This window comes from Coturnix japonica, chromosome 6 (assembly GCF_001577835.2).
Source record: "Coturnix japonica isolate 7356 chromosome 6, Coturnix japonica 2.1, whole genome shotgun sequence".
Lineage (NCBI taxonomy): Eukaryota > Metazoa > Chordata > Aves > Galliformes > Phasianidae > Coturnix > Coturnix japonica.
In genome coordinates this window covers 19,880,017-19,897,377 of record NC_029521.1, presented here as the reverse complement: position 1 = coordinate 19,897,377, position 17,361 = coordinate 19,880,017, and the positions used below count along the sequence as shown (strand labels likewise).

Sequence of the window (17,361 nt, the reverse complement as noted above, 5' to 3'; positions counted from 1 at the left end):
CTCATTCATGCAAACAAGGCAGCCTACACAAGAGATAATAAAAAATAAAAGGTGAACATCCCGAGAGCCTATCCTCCAGGGAGCACTGGGTGGGCAAGATCTCACACTAGCTCCAAGAAAAAGAGACTTAAATTTCGCCCTGGCCTTCAGGAATTTGTTCTCAAGGTCAGGGGAGGTCTGTCCTCCAGCTGCTAGGGAAGCACCAAGAAGGCACTCTCCCAGCAAAGAGGCACCACAGAACAGAAAGAAGCCGCCCTGCTTAAATGTCAGACAAAGCAGTATTAAGGCCTTGCTCCTAGGAGCCAAGTAGCACCTCAGACCTGCATCTGAATGCTGGTCTGCTTGAGGGTGACTTCATCCAGGAGTACACTCATACAGAAGAACCAGCTAGAATACATAGGGTAGCATTGTTGAGCAGCCTTGCCAGATAGTTATCAATTATCACATCATAAAATAAATAAAACCTTAAAAATAGACATTTAGATCTTCCTTTGCCCCCATCTTTCCCTCTCATATAACAGGAATAGCAGTTCCTCCTCTTAAGTAATTGAGAGGTGCACTAATCCTCCATTAATGGTCTGAAATATGTACCAGGGATCTTGTCTCAAAATGAAACAGCCAACAATTGCATGCAGGATTCAGCGATCTCAATGTAACAGAAAAAGGGGAGTTGGTGGCATTTACAGTTTAATTTCACTCCCAATTTGCAAACAAAGAACCATGTAAAATAAAAGAATGATAAAATAAACTACAACCCCACAGAGATAGAAATGATAACATGCCGTCTCTGGAAGAGATTAAAAACACAACAGAGTGTGTGAAGTAGCACTATAACACAAAGCGAGGATGTGCTAGATATACATATGGAAAATTCCAGGCTAATTGGCAAGGATTTCCTCTACAGTGTAAGATAAATGTACAACGAAAGAAGAAAAACATTAAGTGCTTTCTTCCATACTTCCAGTTTAAACCAGCAGCTGATATATTAAGCTACTGCTAAATCCTTCCAAAAAGCTTGGCACAGCAAGCATCTCTGCAGAGATGCGAGCCTATGCCAAGATACCCAGTGCTTCTCCTGCAGACGGAGGGCTCACAACAGTTTTGTTGACACTTAGATGTTCATGGCACAAGCCTTCTGAGGTCACTACTGCAGCAGCACCTGCAGCAGCCAGAACATCTCAGCTCACCTTTGCTGTTCTGTCTCGGGAGCCACTGACAATAAGGCCACCTTGGAAGTCCACACAGTTCACCTCTTGTTCATGCGCAGAGAACTTGACACTGTAGGAGCCGTGGATCTTGTGAAGGACAATATTTCCATCTCTGAAAAACATGCCCCCAAGCAGAAAGCCTGTATGAGCTGCATCTCCTTTGACTAGCCATGTACCTTCCACTAATGCTTGGCAATGCCACTAGAAGACCAGTACTGATCTCTCATGGGAGCAGAAATTCAAACGGCATCATTAACCCTCTACTTCTCACACATCATATATTCTCTTAAAATCCTATCTGGATTGCACAGTGGCCATTCAATGCCTGATCTGCTGCACGCGACATTTTTTCTGGTAAACCTTCCATCCACCACTTTGTGCTAAACTGTAGAAGCCAGTAGAGCACCCTTCTCCCTCTTTCCCTCTCCTGCTTTTAACTGGCCAAAATTCTGGTTAGATGCTAAATGGACAGAGTAAGGGAACAAATGAGAGGTCATTCTCTACCACATTAGAGCCTCAGCTTTTCATTCACTTCAGAGCAGCAGTGCAAGGTGTTGTGGTTTGAATTAACTGTAAGGATACTTAGACTTTTTTCAACCAAAACAGTAATGGGGATTTTAAATGCATGCCTTCATTGATCTGAATTTTAGGCTACAGTTCAAAGGGGAGAGTGTGAAGGCATCCAGCACGGCCAGCCATGCTTGCATCTCTCAATTCTATGCTGAAGTATATTAACAGCTAAAACTTTATATATAACAGTTCTGTCATTTGCTATAATCAATAAAGGCCAGCCAAATGCAAAATTAACTGGGGAAGTGTGTGTGTGTGTGTGTGTGTGTGATGGAATGCTTGGCAATTTTCCCCCTCTCCACAATTATATCAGTAGGTCTAATAAAGACATGCTTGTGTCTAGAAAGATTTATGCACAACTGCAGCCTCAGTGCATCAGCAGTTCTGAGCATCAGAACACATTCTACCCTGATTGTAACGGGGAAAAGAAATGAACCCTGCAGATCAGTCAGGACTGTGTGGCTCTATACACAGTAGAATGTTTTCAGGACAAAACCAAATCATAAGAGATGAAGCAGCAGGTGCTGAATACAGCCAAGCACAAAGATATTGTTATAAAGACTGACTTGTATGCCCTGGGCTGGAGTTACTCAAAAACTTTCCAGCTTCGCTACCATGTTCCGTGGGCTCCCATCATTGACCCAACTTACCCCCCTCCACTGACGATGTGGGAGTTGACAAGAACAAAGCGACATACGTCCTCCTGGTGGCCAGAGAAGATAGCCTGAGGGTGACGCTGCAAACCTGCACCATCTGGACAGAGTTGGTAGGCCTGGATGTTCTCGGCTTGTGACAGGTAGAGATACTGGCCATCCAGCTCCATCCAGGGCATCAAACTGCAAACAGGCATCATACAAAAATTAATAGCAATAATACACACACAAACAAACTGGAGAAAATTGTGAAGTTAGAGCTGCTGGTCACACATAAAAGCAGGGCTAAATGCAGCACAGCTAAGTGATATTTCTTTCACAACATACAAAGCAGATGACATTGCTGGCATTTTTCTAACCTAGAGCTGAGGAAAATGAAGTGTGGAATCTCTGAAGAGAAGATTGCCAAGACTCTAGTGAGTTTAGATAGGAAATACTTAAGGCTCCCTGACCCCTCTTCATAAGCCCTGCACTTTTAAAGAAACTGGACTATCAGGCATTTGTGAGCTATGTCAGACATTTCTAAGAGACCTTTCAGTACGAAGCTGTTGGCACAAACAGTCCTGATCGTTCACATTATTTGTTGATGTTCCGCAAAGAACACCAAGTTGCCACTGTTTCATATGCATCTCAGTACAGGAATAGGTCACATTAAATAACAGGTCTTCCCATGAAGTCCTGCACCTACTACACATATTGCACACTATTATGCAAAGCCTGAGGGCAACCAGAAACTTTGTGCTCCTCGGGTAGAGGAGATATTTTTCTACATTCACACCTCTTCCACTGTTGAGTTGAAAGCAACTGCAGAGCAGCCTCTCTTGATTTATGTTGCCCACCTCTCATATGAGCCCATACACCTCTTCTGTGTGGAACCTGTCCCTCTCTTTTTGGCAGATCATTCATTCTCAGAGGTCATGATTTTCTGCATTAACAGAGGCATTACACACAGCAGCACCTCAAGTCATCACTATGAGGGACTAGAAGCAAGCAAGAGAACAATATAGATCACTGGACAGAAGGTTCCTGCTTGTCTGTATTCATGACCAATAAGAAGCTTGTCACAGGAACAAAGAAGTTGAGCATAGGTTATTTGGGATTTGGTCATATGCATAGAAAAAAATAAGAGACATCTTTGGAGTAGCAGCTTTGGTTTGAGGCAGGCTTTGATTTCCTTTTCTTTCCTGCCCTCCCACACAGTCCTCTAAAAGCAAGTGAATATCCAGCTTCCCCAGCCTACAGCCAGTTTCTGTGGCTCTCCTCCTACTGCAGTTTAGCTTTTTACCCTTTTCTATGGGTTTTTCATAAGGAGTAGCAAATTTGAAAGTAGGACAAATGAAAATTAGAGGATGCAGTTTGGACGGTGGCCTTATTAAATCAGTCCTTGCATTTTCATTTGGGAAGCTGGTTTAGTAATGATCTCTAACAACCACAGAGCCTGTCTTCACAGATGGTCACAAGCACTTCAAAGGCAGGTATACAACCTGCACCAAGAAACCACTCTGCTCATTACAGCTGTTCCCAGGACTTCAGACAAGCAGTGGCACATTATCCACCACTTCAATCTACACAGCACAAAAAGGCATGAAAGCTCAGTAGCAGGTCCCTGTTCTTCAGCAGCTAACAAACCATAGTTCTTCTCATTTTTCCTTCTGTCTGATGATGTGAAAGCTGAAAATTTAGATGTGCTGTTCAGATAAGAGACACATCTCAGGCTTTGCTTTGAAAGCTGAGTATGCCTTTGCAAGAAAAGCTTTAACAACAACCTCCTCTCATTAATGTCAAATATCCATTTTGTTAGTGAAAGAGGGAAGCATAAAACAGAAGAAAGAAGAAGCACAAAGCAGAAGAATGGCAATTAGCATTTTAGATTTGTACATCCAAACTGAGAGCAAAGATAAAGCACTGAAGACAAAACAAGCATTTTGAGGAAACATGTAATTCCACATCTGAGATCAAGGTATGCTCATTGTGAGAGCAGGGCAGAAAATTGCTCATAGTATACAGCAATAGACAGGCACACAACAGTCTGAAGGCAACGTTACTAAATCCAACTAGAAATGTACAAATCAGAGCAATGCCAAATTCAAGCTCTAACTGAGAGAGGAACCCTCAACTGGATGCCTCGTCCCTGGAGGTGTTCAGGGCCAGGTTGGATGGGGCCCTGGGCAACCTGATCTCGTGCTTGATTTAACAGTTGGCACCCCTGCCCACAGCAGGAGAGTTGGAACTAGACGATCTGTGAGGTTCCTTCCAACCCAAGCCATTCTATAGTTCTATGAACTCAGAGTGAAGCCCTAGAGCAAGACAATAACTACAGTTACCCCACATCCAGCTAGCCAGCAACATCCAAAATAGGCCAGTGACACCACTTGTAAAACCCCATGGATCAGAAAGAGCATGAAACATCTCATTTTGGAGCACAGAGGCAAACCCAAAGCCCCTAAAGCAACAGAAATAACCAAGTAGAAGAGAATGGAGCCACTTGCTTGCATTTCCATTTCAGGACTGTCTCCCTCCGGCAGCGTCCATGCCTCCAGTTCTGAGAGACTTTCACCCTTTCCTTCACTGGAATGCCAGGAGCTCTGTAGACAAAGGAAGAAAGATGAGATTAGCAACCATGACTGATGCTATACAGAGAACAAATACACTTAAACTGGTTTTCACTCTGGTTCCACAAATGATGAGCTGCTAAACACTGATGGTGCCAGAGCCACACTAAAGGAAATGCACTTATGAAAGTTGACAAGAAAGGAATTCTGAGCAGAGCAAGTGTTCACAACAAAAGAAGCCAACCACAATGATCACTATTGTACAGACTTTAGATCTGATCAAGACCTGATCTGGTACACAGATAGAGCTTAGAATGAAACGTGATCAAGACTATACACAAAGACACCACTCTTCTAATGGAGACTAAAGAAAGACAGTTAGGATAAGGACAGCAACATACAGGAACAGATAGAGGAAACACCAGTCAAGAGAATACTAACAGTAGAAGCTAAAAGTGTCCAGTCAGAAGAGTAGTAGAGAAACAGCTCCAGACCCTTATCTGCCTAACAGTTACATAACCAGATGCAGTAACTAAAAATCAAGATAGATTCAGACTGAAAATAAAGTTCATTCATCTGTATAACCACCCAGTGCACACACACCCCAGGTAAGATGGACCATCATTTTGCAGCAGCTCACCAAAACACTAAGAATTCCACCCCGTTGCGGGGAAACCCCCAACTTTTAGTCAAAGCTACTAAAGGTTGTTAAAAGAGAGGCTCATGCTCAGTCGCTGGGATACAAGCCAAAATTATGGAAGAAGCCAAGATCAGTAGAGCTCAGAAGTGATAAAAGGTAAGTAGCACAGATGCCTGGGACCCAGAGACCAGTGACTACATGAAGTTACCCAGTCGGAGCAGCTGTTCAACATCTGTTTTGCCTTCATGATGTAGAGTTGATTAAAGATTGAAATATATATATATATATATATATATATATATATATATATATATATATATATATATGCAACATTCAGGTCTAACACCAACCTTTCTCATATCATAGATTAATTATTCACTATCATTGATGGAGTTGCTAAGGTGGAAAGAATCAGTAAAGTGTTTTGGTTTTTTTTTAAAGAAGAAATTCTTGAACTTATTCTTTGTAAGTGGGTGTTATGAGCCATTTACTAGACTACAAAGTGAGGTTTTTTTTCCGTTTTCGTGCATTTCTCAGCTGTGAATGTTGCCAACCACACGGGATGAAAGGAAGATCCTTAGATCATTGATACATGGGGACTGGTGCCCAGCCAGGACCAGCTCCTCTTCACATTTCCACCATGCCCCCAATCCAATTCCATTTTTGGGTACTCCGTCATCTTTAAAACAAAGATTAGCTCTATGTAAATAAACATCTCCTGGTTGTTAATGGGTGTAGGAATCTCTAACCTGGCCCTGGGGCTTGGCCAGATTCTCATTTTCCCAGCCTTCCTTCCATAGCCTCAGGCTCTTCAGGCTCTTTTTTTATTTCTGCTCACCCTTCCCTCCCCTTTTCTATGCTTTCCGGCACTTAGTCACCATTATAATTTGACTGCATTCCTGGGCATCTGACACATTTTAAACAAAAACAGAAGCCACATACAGAAAAGATCTTCGTCCCTCAGGCACCTGTGCAACTATAAGTTTATGATCAGTAGCGCCACACCAAATGAAAGTGGATTTAGGAAGCTATGAGCTCTTTTTGTTTCTTCTAACTCTTAATAAATAAATAAAATCTCTAGAGTTAGCCTAGGCTGCAAGAAGAGGAATTCCACTTAAAGAGAGCACTTGCAGGGGTTTGTGGGACCATATAGCGTCTGAGATGAGGAATGCACAGCACTGAGAAGTCAGGTCAGGTCCAGCAGTCGCCTCATTGCTTATTACTCTCCCAGACAGAGTTCAGGCTCTCCGCCTACATCCAATTCCATTCATTTCTCCAAAACTCTTCTCCTCCCCACGCTCAGCCCTCAGTTAAGTTCTCCCCACGTACAGATTTAAAAGCACCAGTTTGCACGGTGATGGAAAACGCACTCATGTCACAACCCCCCAACACGTACTGGCCCAGCCAGATATCCTGAGCTCAAAGCACAGACCCTACAAAGACTAGATGCTATTTCCACAGCTAGAACATAAAAAAGAAGAAAAAAAATAAGGTGAATCCAAGGTCAAAAAGAAGCCTTCATCTTAAACAGCCAGACATTGATCCTTCTATCACTAAAAGAGAAATTTCAGAAGAGACTATTGCATGCTGGCTCAGCCCATACTATCAGTAAACTGCTGTAGTTACTCCTGAACAGACACTCTGCTCTTCCATGCACATCAACAGTTCTTGCTGGAAAAGGGCAAGGACAAATCATATTAAGGGGAAGGACTATTTGTCAGTGATGGGGGTCTGAGTTTGTTATTGCTTTGGGAGTGGGTTGTTTGTTTTGTGGTGGAGGAGGGTCAAGGGGTCTACTGTTAATAGATGTACTATTCACTCAACCTGCCTTCTCCATCTAATAATTCTCAATCAATCTTATTTAAACATGTATTAGAAGCATCCACATATTCCATCCATTTCCATTTATTCAAAATAGAAGCAGGATGTGGGACAGAACATTATTAGGCCATAAGAAGAGAGATACAAAAGTTGGACTGATACGTTCCTTTGCCCATTCCATGGAAGCAGAGACCAAACTGCAATGACTTTCAGCATTGGTCAGAGATGTTTGCTCCCCTGTATCAAGAAGGAAGTTAAACTGAGGCCCATGATGGAATCCAGCGCTGACATATAATTTAATCTGCTTCTTCAACAGCAGCTCCAAGAATACATCAGCAGAGGTGACAAGCAGCCCCATCAGCACACTAGAGCAATTCTCAAATCTAAGAAAGCTAGAAAGGGTGTCATTATATTTTTTATCATCCTATGATTAAATTTATAATAATAATCCCCTCCTCCTCTACAAGACCTATATGTAAATCTACTAATTTGTCCATGGTGACCTGAGACAATCAAGTCACAGCACATCTACACTGAGTGGTTGACTTAGCCAAGTACCTTCCACTTCAGCAATTCAGAGCATTCAGAGATTAACGAGACTATCCCAGCTCACAATGATGATGTTGTGGAGGGACCACAATCCAAAAAGCATTGTCTCAGGATTCCAAACCATGTGGCACAATATATGGCTTAAGCTAATGCATGCTTCCAACTGTACACGCTCCTTTAGAAAGTAACCTTCAGAAAGTCCTTTTTTCAGTACGAAAGGGAAGCTGAACATTTGCCACAGCATGAGAGAGCTCCAGGATAAAAGTCATCCCAACCAGCCCACTATAGAAGAATTTTCATTTCTCCCTTCCTACTTCAATCTTAAAATAAAATAAAATAAAGTGTAAGTATTTTGCTCAAATTATGGATTTCCTCTCTTTCTTGGCAGAGTTACCGGTAGAAATATAATACTCCTTCTGGAGCCCACTTCCCAGCTGCTGAAGTGAGAGACTGGGGCTATCCTCCTCCAGCATCACTGACCTCAGCCACCATGGCAGTTACTGGCCTGGTCTCCCCAAACACCAGCAAAAGAAGGAATCGCTCAGCCACAGACTAAGCACATCTCCTCCTAAAGCTTCACCTCCAGCAGTTTTTGCCTTCAGCGATCCCCTCCCCAGCCAAACTCTTTTTGCCACTAGAAATGGCATTTCTGCTATAGCAAAAGTTTCTGTGTTTTACTGCATCTCGGCGAGATTCCCACTGGCCGTCTACAGTTTCAGCATGTGCCAAAACAATGGTGCCTGCAACAACAAATACCATGTTACAGAAAGTAACACCAGCATGTCATACTGTATATTTTCCCAGCTGCATGGGGCATCCTAACCTAAGGAAGCCCTTCCCATTTTGCTACGTTTTCAGTGCTGGAGAGCTCATCTGGAAACGCAAGTCTGCAGAGATCTGCAGCAGAGACCGAATCTCTTCTACAGAGAAAATCAGCCGTCTGCATAAAAGCCATCACCAGGCTGCCTCTAGCCTGACTGGAAGGGTCATACAGAGGAACAAATAGGTCATAGTAGCTACGCCCTTCTTTCAGCCTTGGCCCTGTGGCAGAGATGGCTAACACAGGGACCAACTGCACTTATTTGTATAATCAAGACACACCTGTTGAGTGGCAGGGTCTCAGTGCATTTGCAAGTCATGGGCCACCAACAGACAGCCAAGAGGGAAAAGCTATTTATGTCAGGAGCTCCTGTTGCTACCCTCGAGAAGTTGGCGTGCTTTCAGCACGGCTCTTCCAGTATAAAAATTCCACCTGAATTCCTCCAGCACATGGGCCATTTTTAGCTTACTGCCAGGTTCAGTCTGTCTTCTGCACTCAACCCCTTCCTATGTGACGTGGGTTCAAATAACACCGAGATGGAACTACCAACTTCTCTCACTGCTCCTTGCTTCCAGTGGTACCACTAAGCCAACTTGGTGAGACATTAGCAGGCGGTGCGGGCAGGCTGTGTGGACCCACAGATCCTCTAAACCATCCGCCTGCACGAGGAAGCCAGAGACTTCTAATCAGAATCGAGTCTCTGTACATGCAGCAAAGACAAGCATCCTCAAAGAGATCTCCAAAAAACGCCACCTATCATCACCTGATCTGAAGCAGATCACTGCCATCAGATCCCTCCTCCTTCACCGACGATCCCCCAACCAACCTGCAATGGGAACTCAGATACAAACTCCAGGCAGGATTTTGCTGCTCTCAAGGAGTTACGGAGTCTGTTTGGAGCTGATATCTAGGCTGCTTAAATAAAAAATGAATAGCCCAGGAAGATCTGAGCAAACCCACAGCTGCTCAATAGTTATCATGTATATTCTGAATTGAAAGAGCGGACTGCCAAGGTAACGTTTGCACAGAATGAAGGAGCACGTAGCTATTTCACTCATTCAGGTTACAGGAATAATAGCAATAGGCACAGCATACATTTCTGAAGCCCTGAAGTAGCTAAAATTCTGCTGCTGCTTTTAACTTGTGAAGATTGTAAAGGGAGGGACACAGGCTCCTTACAATTTCCCATTCCCACAACAAGGAATTGTTTCAGTAACGGTGCCATTCTGGCTGCCCAGAAGCAGTAGTTTAAGACAGTAAGAAACTAACAGGAGTTCCTGAAATGCACTGACTTTTCCAGCACAAAGCAATAGCTGTGTGCCCTCTTCCAGGCTTCAGCTGTTATTGCAATATCCTCCCCAGTGTTCCCCTCTGTATCGTCTGCACCAGCTCATCGCCTACTTCAGTTCTGACTTAAAGCTGGCAAAACAGCTTTTGAAAGATGAAGGAATCTGAAGGAGCTTTCCACGCTGCTTCACTCCCCCCCCCCCGGCACTGAAGGCAGAAGTCTCCAATGATTGCTGCAGTTTGCATTTGGATTTGACTTACATAGATTGGCCATTTCCTGCTCCTGCAGGTGTATAGATTTTTTTTCCAAGACCTGGAGAAAACGCTGCTTTTATTAACTCACAGAAATGCTTACATTAGTTCGTACATACTCAAAGACAATAAAGTCAGCCACTAATTAACCTATTTTTCTGGCCAGGAGAAGATCCCACAGTGCTAGTGGGCAAGGCAGGATGGGAGATGGGAGAGAGAAAACACACAGCAGAACCTTTCTATATTTTGACAACAGCTACGAATGCATTACAAAGAGCACATTGTCAAGCTATTTAGGTTGCAACTTTTAACTTGCCCTTTAAAATTCCTTTGTAACAAAGAGGAAATAAGTTTAGCCCAGCTGCAACATTATTCCTTTCTTCCAGGCTTTAAATAAAGAACCACCTTGCAAGGAGCTCTCTGGCTCTCCAATTTCTCCAGTCCAAGGTGGTCCAGAAGGCAGGCACTGGCTGAAGGCTCACAGCACCCTCTTCTATTTCTGGCTCTGACACTGACCTGCTGCACAGAGGGCAGCTTGGTTCACATCTCTGTGCCTCGCTGCCCTCCCAGCCCTTGTTTACTCTGTCTATTTAGGCAGCAAGCTCTTCAGGGCAGAGACTGCTCTTGCTGGGCCTGTACAACAGCTGGCAAAACAGACACAGGCTACCAGACACAACTGTAAAATCACTATACTCACCCAGAAGCCCCAGAGGCTTTGTGCTACTGCTCAGCTATGGTTTAGCTGCAAAAAGAATTATTAGGCCGTATTCTTCTGTGAAACACTGCCATGCATTTTTGGAAGAGAAATGCTCCATTCACCTTACGTCATAAAGACGGGCCTTGACTCCTGCCTGAGCAGCTCCTGTGAACTGAGCGGAGCAAAACTCCTCTGTGCAGGGACTATCTTTTTACCGAGCCCATAACAAGGTCTTATTGCAGTACAGGTCTACACATAAAATTAACATGACTACACAGAGCAAAAGGCAGCCTGACATAGAGACAGGCGCCAAGAACCACATCCATCTAAACCCGCTGCAGACTTCCAAAACAGTAACACAATATTCTATTAAGCATTTACTTACTACTGATTCAAAGAAGAAAAAGTATGTATTTAACACCGAGAATGTATGTAAGAACCTTTCCAAGTCAGGCCCTGCTATCCCGAATAAACACTAACTCAACTGATGCAGATCTAGTGATTCCCCTGCTGAGGAACGAAGATGATGGAAACATGGCACGAAGCAAACTTTCCTTCTTTGTATGTGCATGATTGGAACAATACCTTAAATACTTCGCTTCACTTACATCCACAGCTCCTCATCAGCTGAATCTATCAGATGGGCAAATAGGAGAGGCTTGTCAATGACGTGAAAATGCTTTTCAACATAGCAACTCATGCCTAGGATTAAGTTCATATCTTCTTTTGACAACATTAGCCAATGAATTGAACACTGTTTAAGCCTAAGTATATGTGCCGAGATAAAAATAGCTGGTAAAAGCGGGTAGCCAAGATGGAAAGAGGATAATTTTAAGTCAGATTGTTTTAGGTACTACATTTTTTCTTTCCCATGCTGCTCTACAGCTTTTGCAGCCACTTTCTAATGAATTTTCTCTCTTCCCTAATCGGGAGTGAAAAATTCTTAGAAGGAAGCTCACCGTGCAAACAGTTATTCCACATAGCAGCTAAAGCCCGTCCCCTCTGATCTTCTTGTTACAGTTACCTGAAGATATACCTAACAGAAACAACATTTTAAAGAAACAGTGTCATCTTCAAGTTAATCAGCCTTTAAAAAACGGGGAGGAGGATACGTTTCACAGCTATCTTACACCCTAAGCTCAAATTTACCTCTATTTACAGAGCATTAAGAGATGGCTTATCAAAAGCCATTTAACAGCAGAAATGATCAAACTAGTTCTGAGATGTTTTTTTTTGTTTCAAGCAGTAAGAACTCCCTGGACTAGTTTTTAACTTACGCCAGCCTCTCAGGGACCATCAGTCTAAGATCTAATGTTAGAACCATACACGTTATTTCATTAAGTACATTTACCACAAACGTTTCCAGCTTTTGCTTTCTCAATTGCAGACAGAATTGCATAAATACCTCTTGAAAGTAAAAAACAGTGTTCGCCTCATGCAATGTTATCCAGAACGTGCAACAGAAGCCTCAGCTCTCGAGCAAGCTGTAGCCAAGCATGACATACTCAAGACTGACTCCGTGTGATTAAGAAAGCACAGTTGTCAAGAAGGTCCAACTACCCATCACCTTCACCATCATTCTATTTACCTAAAGATATTCTAGCTTAAACACCTGCTCAGCTCAAATTTAATCTCCAATGAGCAGCCTACCAGTTTCTTACCCAGAATTACTGTCAGGAAGAAAGGCAATGTGCCTAAAAGCTTACCTAAGTCTCCTCCCCAACTTGTATTGCCTGGTCAAATAAAATATAACCTTTCTCCTCAAATCTTCACCCTTCAATTGCAATAAGAGTAATACTGGAGATTGCTCTTGATCTTGCAGACACGCATGAGGCACAGGCAATATAAAAAAGACACGGCTATTTAAAACCCTCAAGCTGCCACACAGGCTATTAAACTCATCATCAGCTAAGTACAAACTTTATAACTGTACCACAACCCAACGTATGCATTCAGTGTGATTCTTTTGGAGATGTGCAGATACCCAGACCCCCCCACACACACCAAAGTACGCCCTTGTCTTTTATCTGCTGCCAGAACTATCAAACTCACTGGAGCAAGACTCTTGAAACTGCCCCCAGATGCTGGATGTCCACACAGGGAATTACAAACGTTTGGCTTTCAGGTATTGCCCAGAAGAACTGGCACACTATCTATTTCAAAGAACTGAAGATTACACGAGCCTTTCATAAAGTTCAAAGTAATTACAGGATTCATTCTCTGGAATATCTCAAGGATCCTTCATGACCAGACTGTAGTGTCATAGTGAGCTGCTGGTGATCGAACTCCCTTGGACCAGGGGCAGTGCTGACCAATGCTAAAAGCAGCACTCTGTACTAGACTTTAAATATGAAAATAGGGCTCAGCACAAAGGCACATCTTAGAACAACTAACAAAACAAAACAAACTAACCAAAGCAACTCTGTGCTCCCACAGTGAATCTAACAGCGCCGAAATCCCTGGGAGCTCATGACACACAAGTACCCTTCCCTTCATTTAAACCCTCTGACCTAACTAACTTCTTCTGTAGCTGTTTATAGACCCACATTCCTCTGCAGGGGGAAGTGGTGGTCCTTACATGTGCTGCACCTGCTCTGCTGTACACCTGATCCCTCCTGCAATCGAAGCAGCATAGTATCACCTTATTCTTAATGAAAAATACAAAACTTCATTTCCTCAGGAGACAAAATCATATATCACGGTAGACGGAGTCCTCCGCACAGCATTCTGCAGCACTTACTCCTGCTTACCTCCTAGGGAACTGTGGTTAACTTTCCAAACCCAATCTTTGGCTGCAGCGTCCATTGGCTACAGGCCTAAATCTACAAAACCTGAATGGGTTAAAATCCTGGCCTGAAAACCCAACAGAGATTTTAAGCACAACTGAAGTCCTGCTCCAAAGAGCAGGGGGCACAGCTGCTTCCCTATGCCTGTGCTACTGACAAGACAGCACTATGGGACAGTTGAAACAGGCCTCAGACACCCTTTAGAATTAATGCCAACAGCATTTAGGGCAACAATACTGCATTCCTGGATGAGAAACAAAGTTCCGGAGCTCAGGCTGGCAGCTATAGGGAAACACATGAAGCAATTTGTAGATACTCATGCACATGAACTCCCATTTGGGATCCCTGAGATAGTAAGAGAGAAACCCATGAGCTGTGGTTGCCTTTTAGAGGTGTTCTGCAGTCCAGCACATGGACAGAGAAAACACAACCTGTGGGTTCTTACCAAGCACCATCAAGGCTGAAAGCCCAAAAGCACTTCCAGAAAGATGCTGGTGTTACACACAGCAAAGCTACCACGCCTTGTACTTCTAATAGCACATCCAGGCCTTCTCTCAGCAGCCTGTACAGATTCTACTCCCTCACAGCCACTTTTCCATGGTGCCTTTGAGGCCTTGGCAGGCACAAGCAAAGCAGTGCTGAGAGGGAGAGCCCACCTCCCCTAGCTCAGAGCTCTCGAACTCAGACACTGCTTTGTGCCTGGGGGGGTCTTTGGGGAGAGACCTTTGAGCTCCAATATGTGCGGGGTGCTCCTGCCGGGCCTGGAGTTTATCGAGCCCTCACTACAGTCTCGAGGGAGCAGGAAACGGCTGCAGGAAACCCCCGCAGCCCGCAGCCCTGATGGGCACATCCAGGCCCGGCACCTCCAGGCCCAGACCCCGCGGCCGCACGCAGTCCCTCCCCTGGCAGGGCGGCCCCGCCGCTTCCCACGCGCTCGCCGCCCCTCTCGGAGCCGAGACGGCGCAGCCGCGTTTCGAGAATAGCGCCCCTCTTCCCTCCGCCCTCTTACGGCAGCGGGGAGCCCCCCTTAGCGACTACGCCAGGAGCGCAGCACGCCCCTTAGCAACCAGCTAGGCCGCAGCATCCCCGGCCTTTCCTAGGCGCCGCGGCCGCCTCCCCCCCGCCCTTCCGCCGCGGAGGCCGAGCTTACAGGTCGGTGCCGAGCTGGGTGAAGCCGGAATTGAGGCACCCGCGAGCTATGCGCTTCCAGAGGAGATCGCGGCTACTGAGGAAGCGCAGGCGGCGGCAGACCTGGCCCAGGCGGCCCAAGGCCTGCACGTCCAGGTAGGAGCAGATGAGGAGCAGCAGCTCCTCGGGTAAGGCCCAGAGCGGGGAGGAGGAGGGGGGGGAGGAAGAAGGGGGGGAAGCGGCCCGGGATCCCCCCTCCGCCTGGGGGGATCGGGGGCTGCTCTTCCTCCCCATGGAGCAGCAGCTCCTGCCCCTCCTCCCCGGGAGCCGGAGCTGCTGCTGCCCGGGGGAGGCCAAGCCATGGACGGGGGCAGCCGCTCCCCAGTCACATGGGGCAGGAGCCGCTGCCTGTCACTGCCCCCCTCCGGGGGAGGAGGCGGCGGGGGGGGGGGGGGGGACACCGTCGTTAGGGAATTAATTAATTAACGGGGGATACCCCCACCTCGATCCACCGCGAAACAACCCCTCCAGCCCCTTATTCTTTACAGCTGAGATTAATAACATCACCTTATCGACGTATTCATTAATAACGTGAATAATTAATGGCCAGAATGGTGATCGTGAGGTAACCAGAGCATCTGCTCCACCACCTGGCTGGGCACAGCACTCCTGCAAAGGAAGGTGAACAGCAAGGTGATTACTGCTCATTAATTACCCTTGAGTGGAGTCAGGAGTTCTTGTCACCCACCAGGTGACAGCAGGGGTCGTCTGCTGTTACACTGCAGTTCTGAACTCCTAGATTCCCTGAGCCACTTAAAATGAAGGCTCTTCCTTATGTAAGAAGGGCCCCTGCTGCAGAGGATTTAAGGCTGGTTTGTCACTCAGACCCTTTGGTGCCATCTATTCCACGGAGCAGGGGCTGAAAAAGTGCTCGTGCTTCATACGTGTATGTGCATACATATATGTGAAGTGCTGCAAAGAACAGTTCATAATAACTGAGTCATTGTTGCCATCCACAGGAGCCTGGAGTACTGACAACACAGGAGGATCCTGGTCCAAAATGGCAAAGTAGCCCTCCACAGACAGTGGAGCAGGAAAATATGAGTACAGTGTTGTGTTATTCTTTTTTACAGTATTTTCCACTCTACGGAAGCCTGAAATGCTTAGGGAAACTTCTGCCTCAGAATTAAATATATATATATAAATTATGAAAAGTAAATCATCTACCTAGAATTCTTTGTACAGGCATCATTTACCAGCCACAAACTACAGGTTCTTTTGCACTGTAGAGTTGGAAAATAAATTTCAGCATTTAATGAGGTTACCATAGCAGGCAGGCCTTTTAGACACTTACTTGCATCCTGTTCCAGAAGGTCATCTCGTCTGTTTAATCTCAAGCACTCAAATATTCATTTATCTAAATCACCAGCTCTGGAGGCCTTGTGTTTGAGAGGTTCAAAACTGCCAGCTGAGGAGCTGTCTGGTCCATTTACACCGAGTTTCTATGCACCCTGGAAGTCAAGGAGATTCTAAAGGATCAGAAGACAGCAAATATTTTATCAGCAATTATAATGAGTGAATCAGATGGTCAGAGTAATTAAAAAATTCACCACCTCAGATTAAGTTCAGGTAAAATAGCAGCACAGCTGGTACAGGATATAAGCGGCCAATTGAAAGGGAGGTAATATAACAAACATTACTTAAAAAAAGATTATAAAGAATTGATGTGAATTCTGTGTCTTTTTGATAACATTAATGTTAAACGTGTAATTATAATTAACTCTTTTGTAATACACTTTGGCAATGCCTGAAACATTAAATTTATTAAAAGCCGAGTGATTCCTCTGTCGTAAATTGTTATTGTAAGGAGAGGTTTATTATCAAGTTGGTCTTTCTCCAGTGGGACTCCACAGAGGCAGCATATGGATCCTACATTATTTGCTGTTTTTATTAGTGACCTGAAAAAAAAATCCAAAATCATGATTAGCAAAGTTTTTAGAAGGCATAAAGCCTCAGGGAAGAGGCCAAGGGTGCTTATGGCTGCGTAACTTTATGTTAAGTTTAGGCATAATCAAATCATACATGTTTCAATCAAGTCAAATGTAAAGTCTCGCATCTAGGAACAAAGAATGTAGGTCACACTGAAAGGATGTAACTCTACCCTGCAAAGCTGCAATTCCGTAAAGACTTCATTAAGATGAATAATCAGCTAAACGTGAGCTCCTTCTGCAGTGCTGTGACCAAAGGGCTGGGAAACAAACAAGAGCCAGGAGGTTGTTTTACATCTGGTTTTGACTCTGTTGTGACGGCTTTGGAAATCATTTGTCCAGCCAACATTTCAAGAAGGATGTTGAAAAACTAGCGGGTTTTCAATGAAGAGCAGTAAGAATGATTGCAC

General features: G+C 44.6%; 1 protein-coding gene and 1 long non-coding RNA gene across 4 annotated transcripts in view; one reads left to right on the top strand and one right to left on the bottom strand.

The window, feature by feature from the left end:
• Positions 1-15,738, bottom strand: part of FBXW4 (F-box and WD repeat domain containing 4) — a 56,997-nt gene extending 41,259 nt beyond the window's left edge. For all 3 annotated transcript variants that reach the window (XR_001556146.1, XM_015867028.1, XM_015867029.1), the window contains exons 1-4: positions 14,986-15,738; positions 4,921-5,016; positions 2,429-2,614; positions 1,188-1,320 (exon numbers count right to left, since the gene is read on the bottom strand). Coding sequence is in view for 2 of the 3 variants with exons in the window: in XM_015867028.1 (XP_015722514.1) it covers positions 1,188-1,320; positions 2,429-2,614; positions 4,921-5,016; positions 14,986-15,257 (687 nt within the window). In the remaining variant the exon portion in view is untranslated. The remainder of the gene's footprint in view (positions 1-1,187; positions 1,321-2,428; positions 2,615-4,920; positions 5,017-14,985) is intronic.
• LOC107316016 lies at positions 14,986-16,798 on the top strand. Its single transcript, XR_001556147.2, has 2 exons — positions 14,986-15,119; positions 15,983-16,798. It is a non-coding gene; the product is annotated as an uncharacterized LOC107316016 (long non-coding RNA).
• Positions 16,799-17,361: the final 563 nt, after the last annotated feature.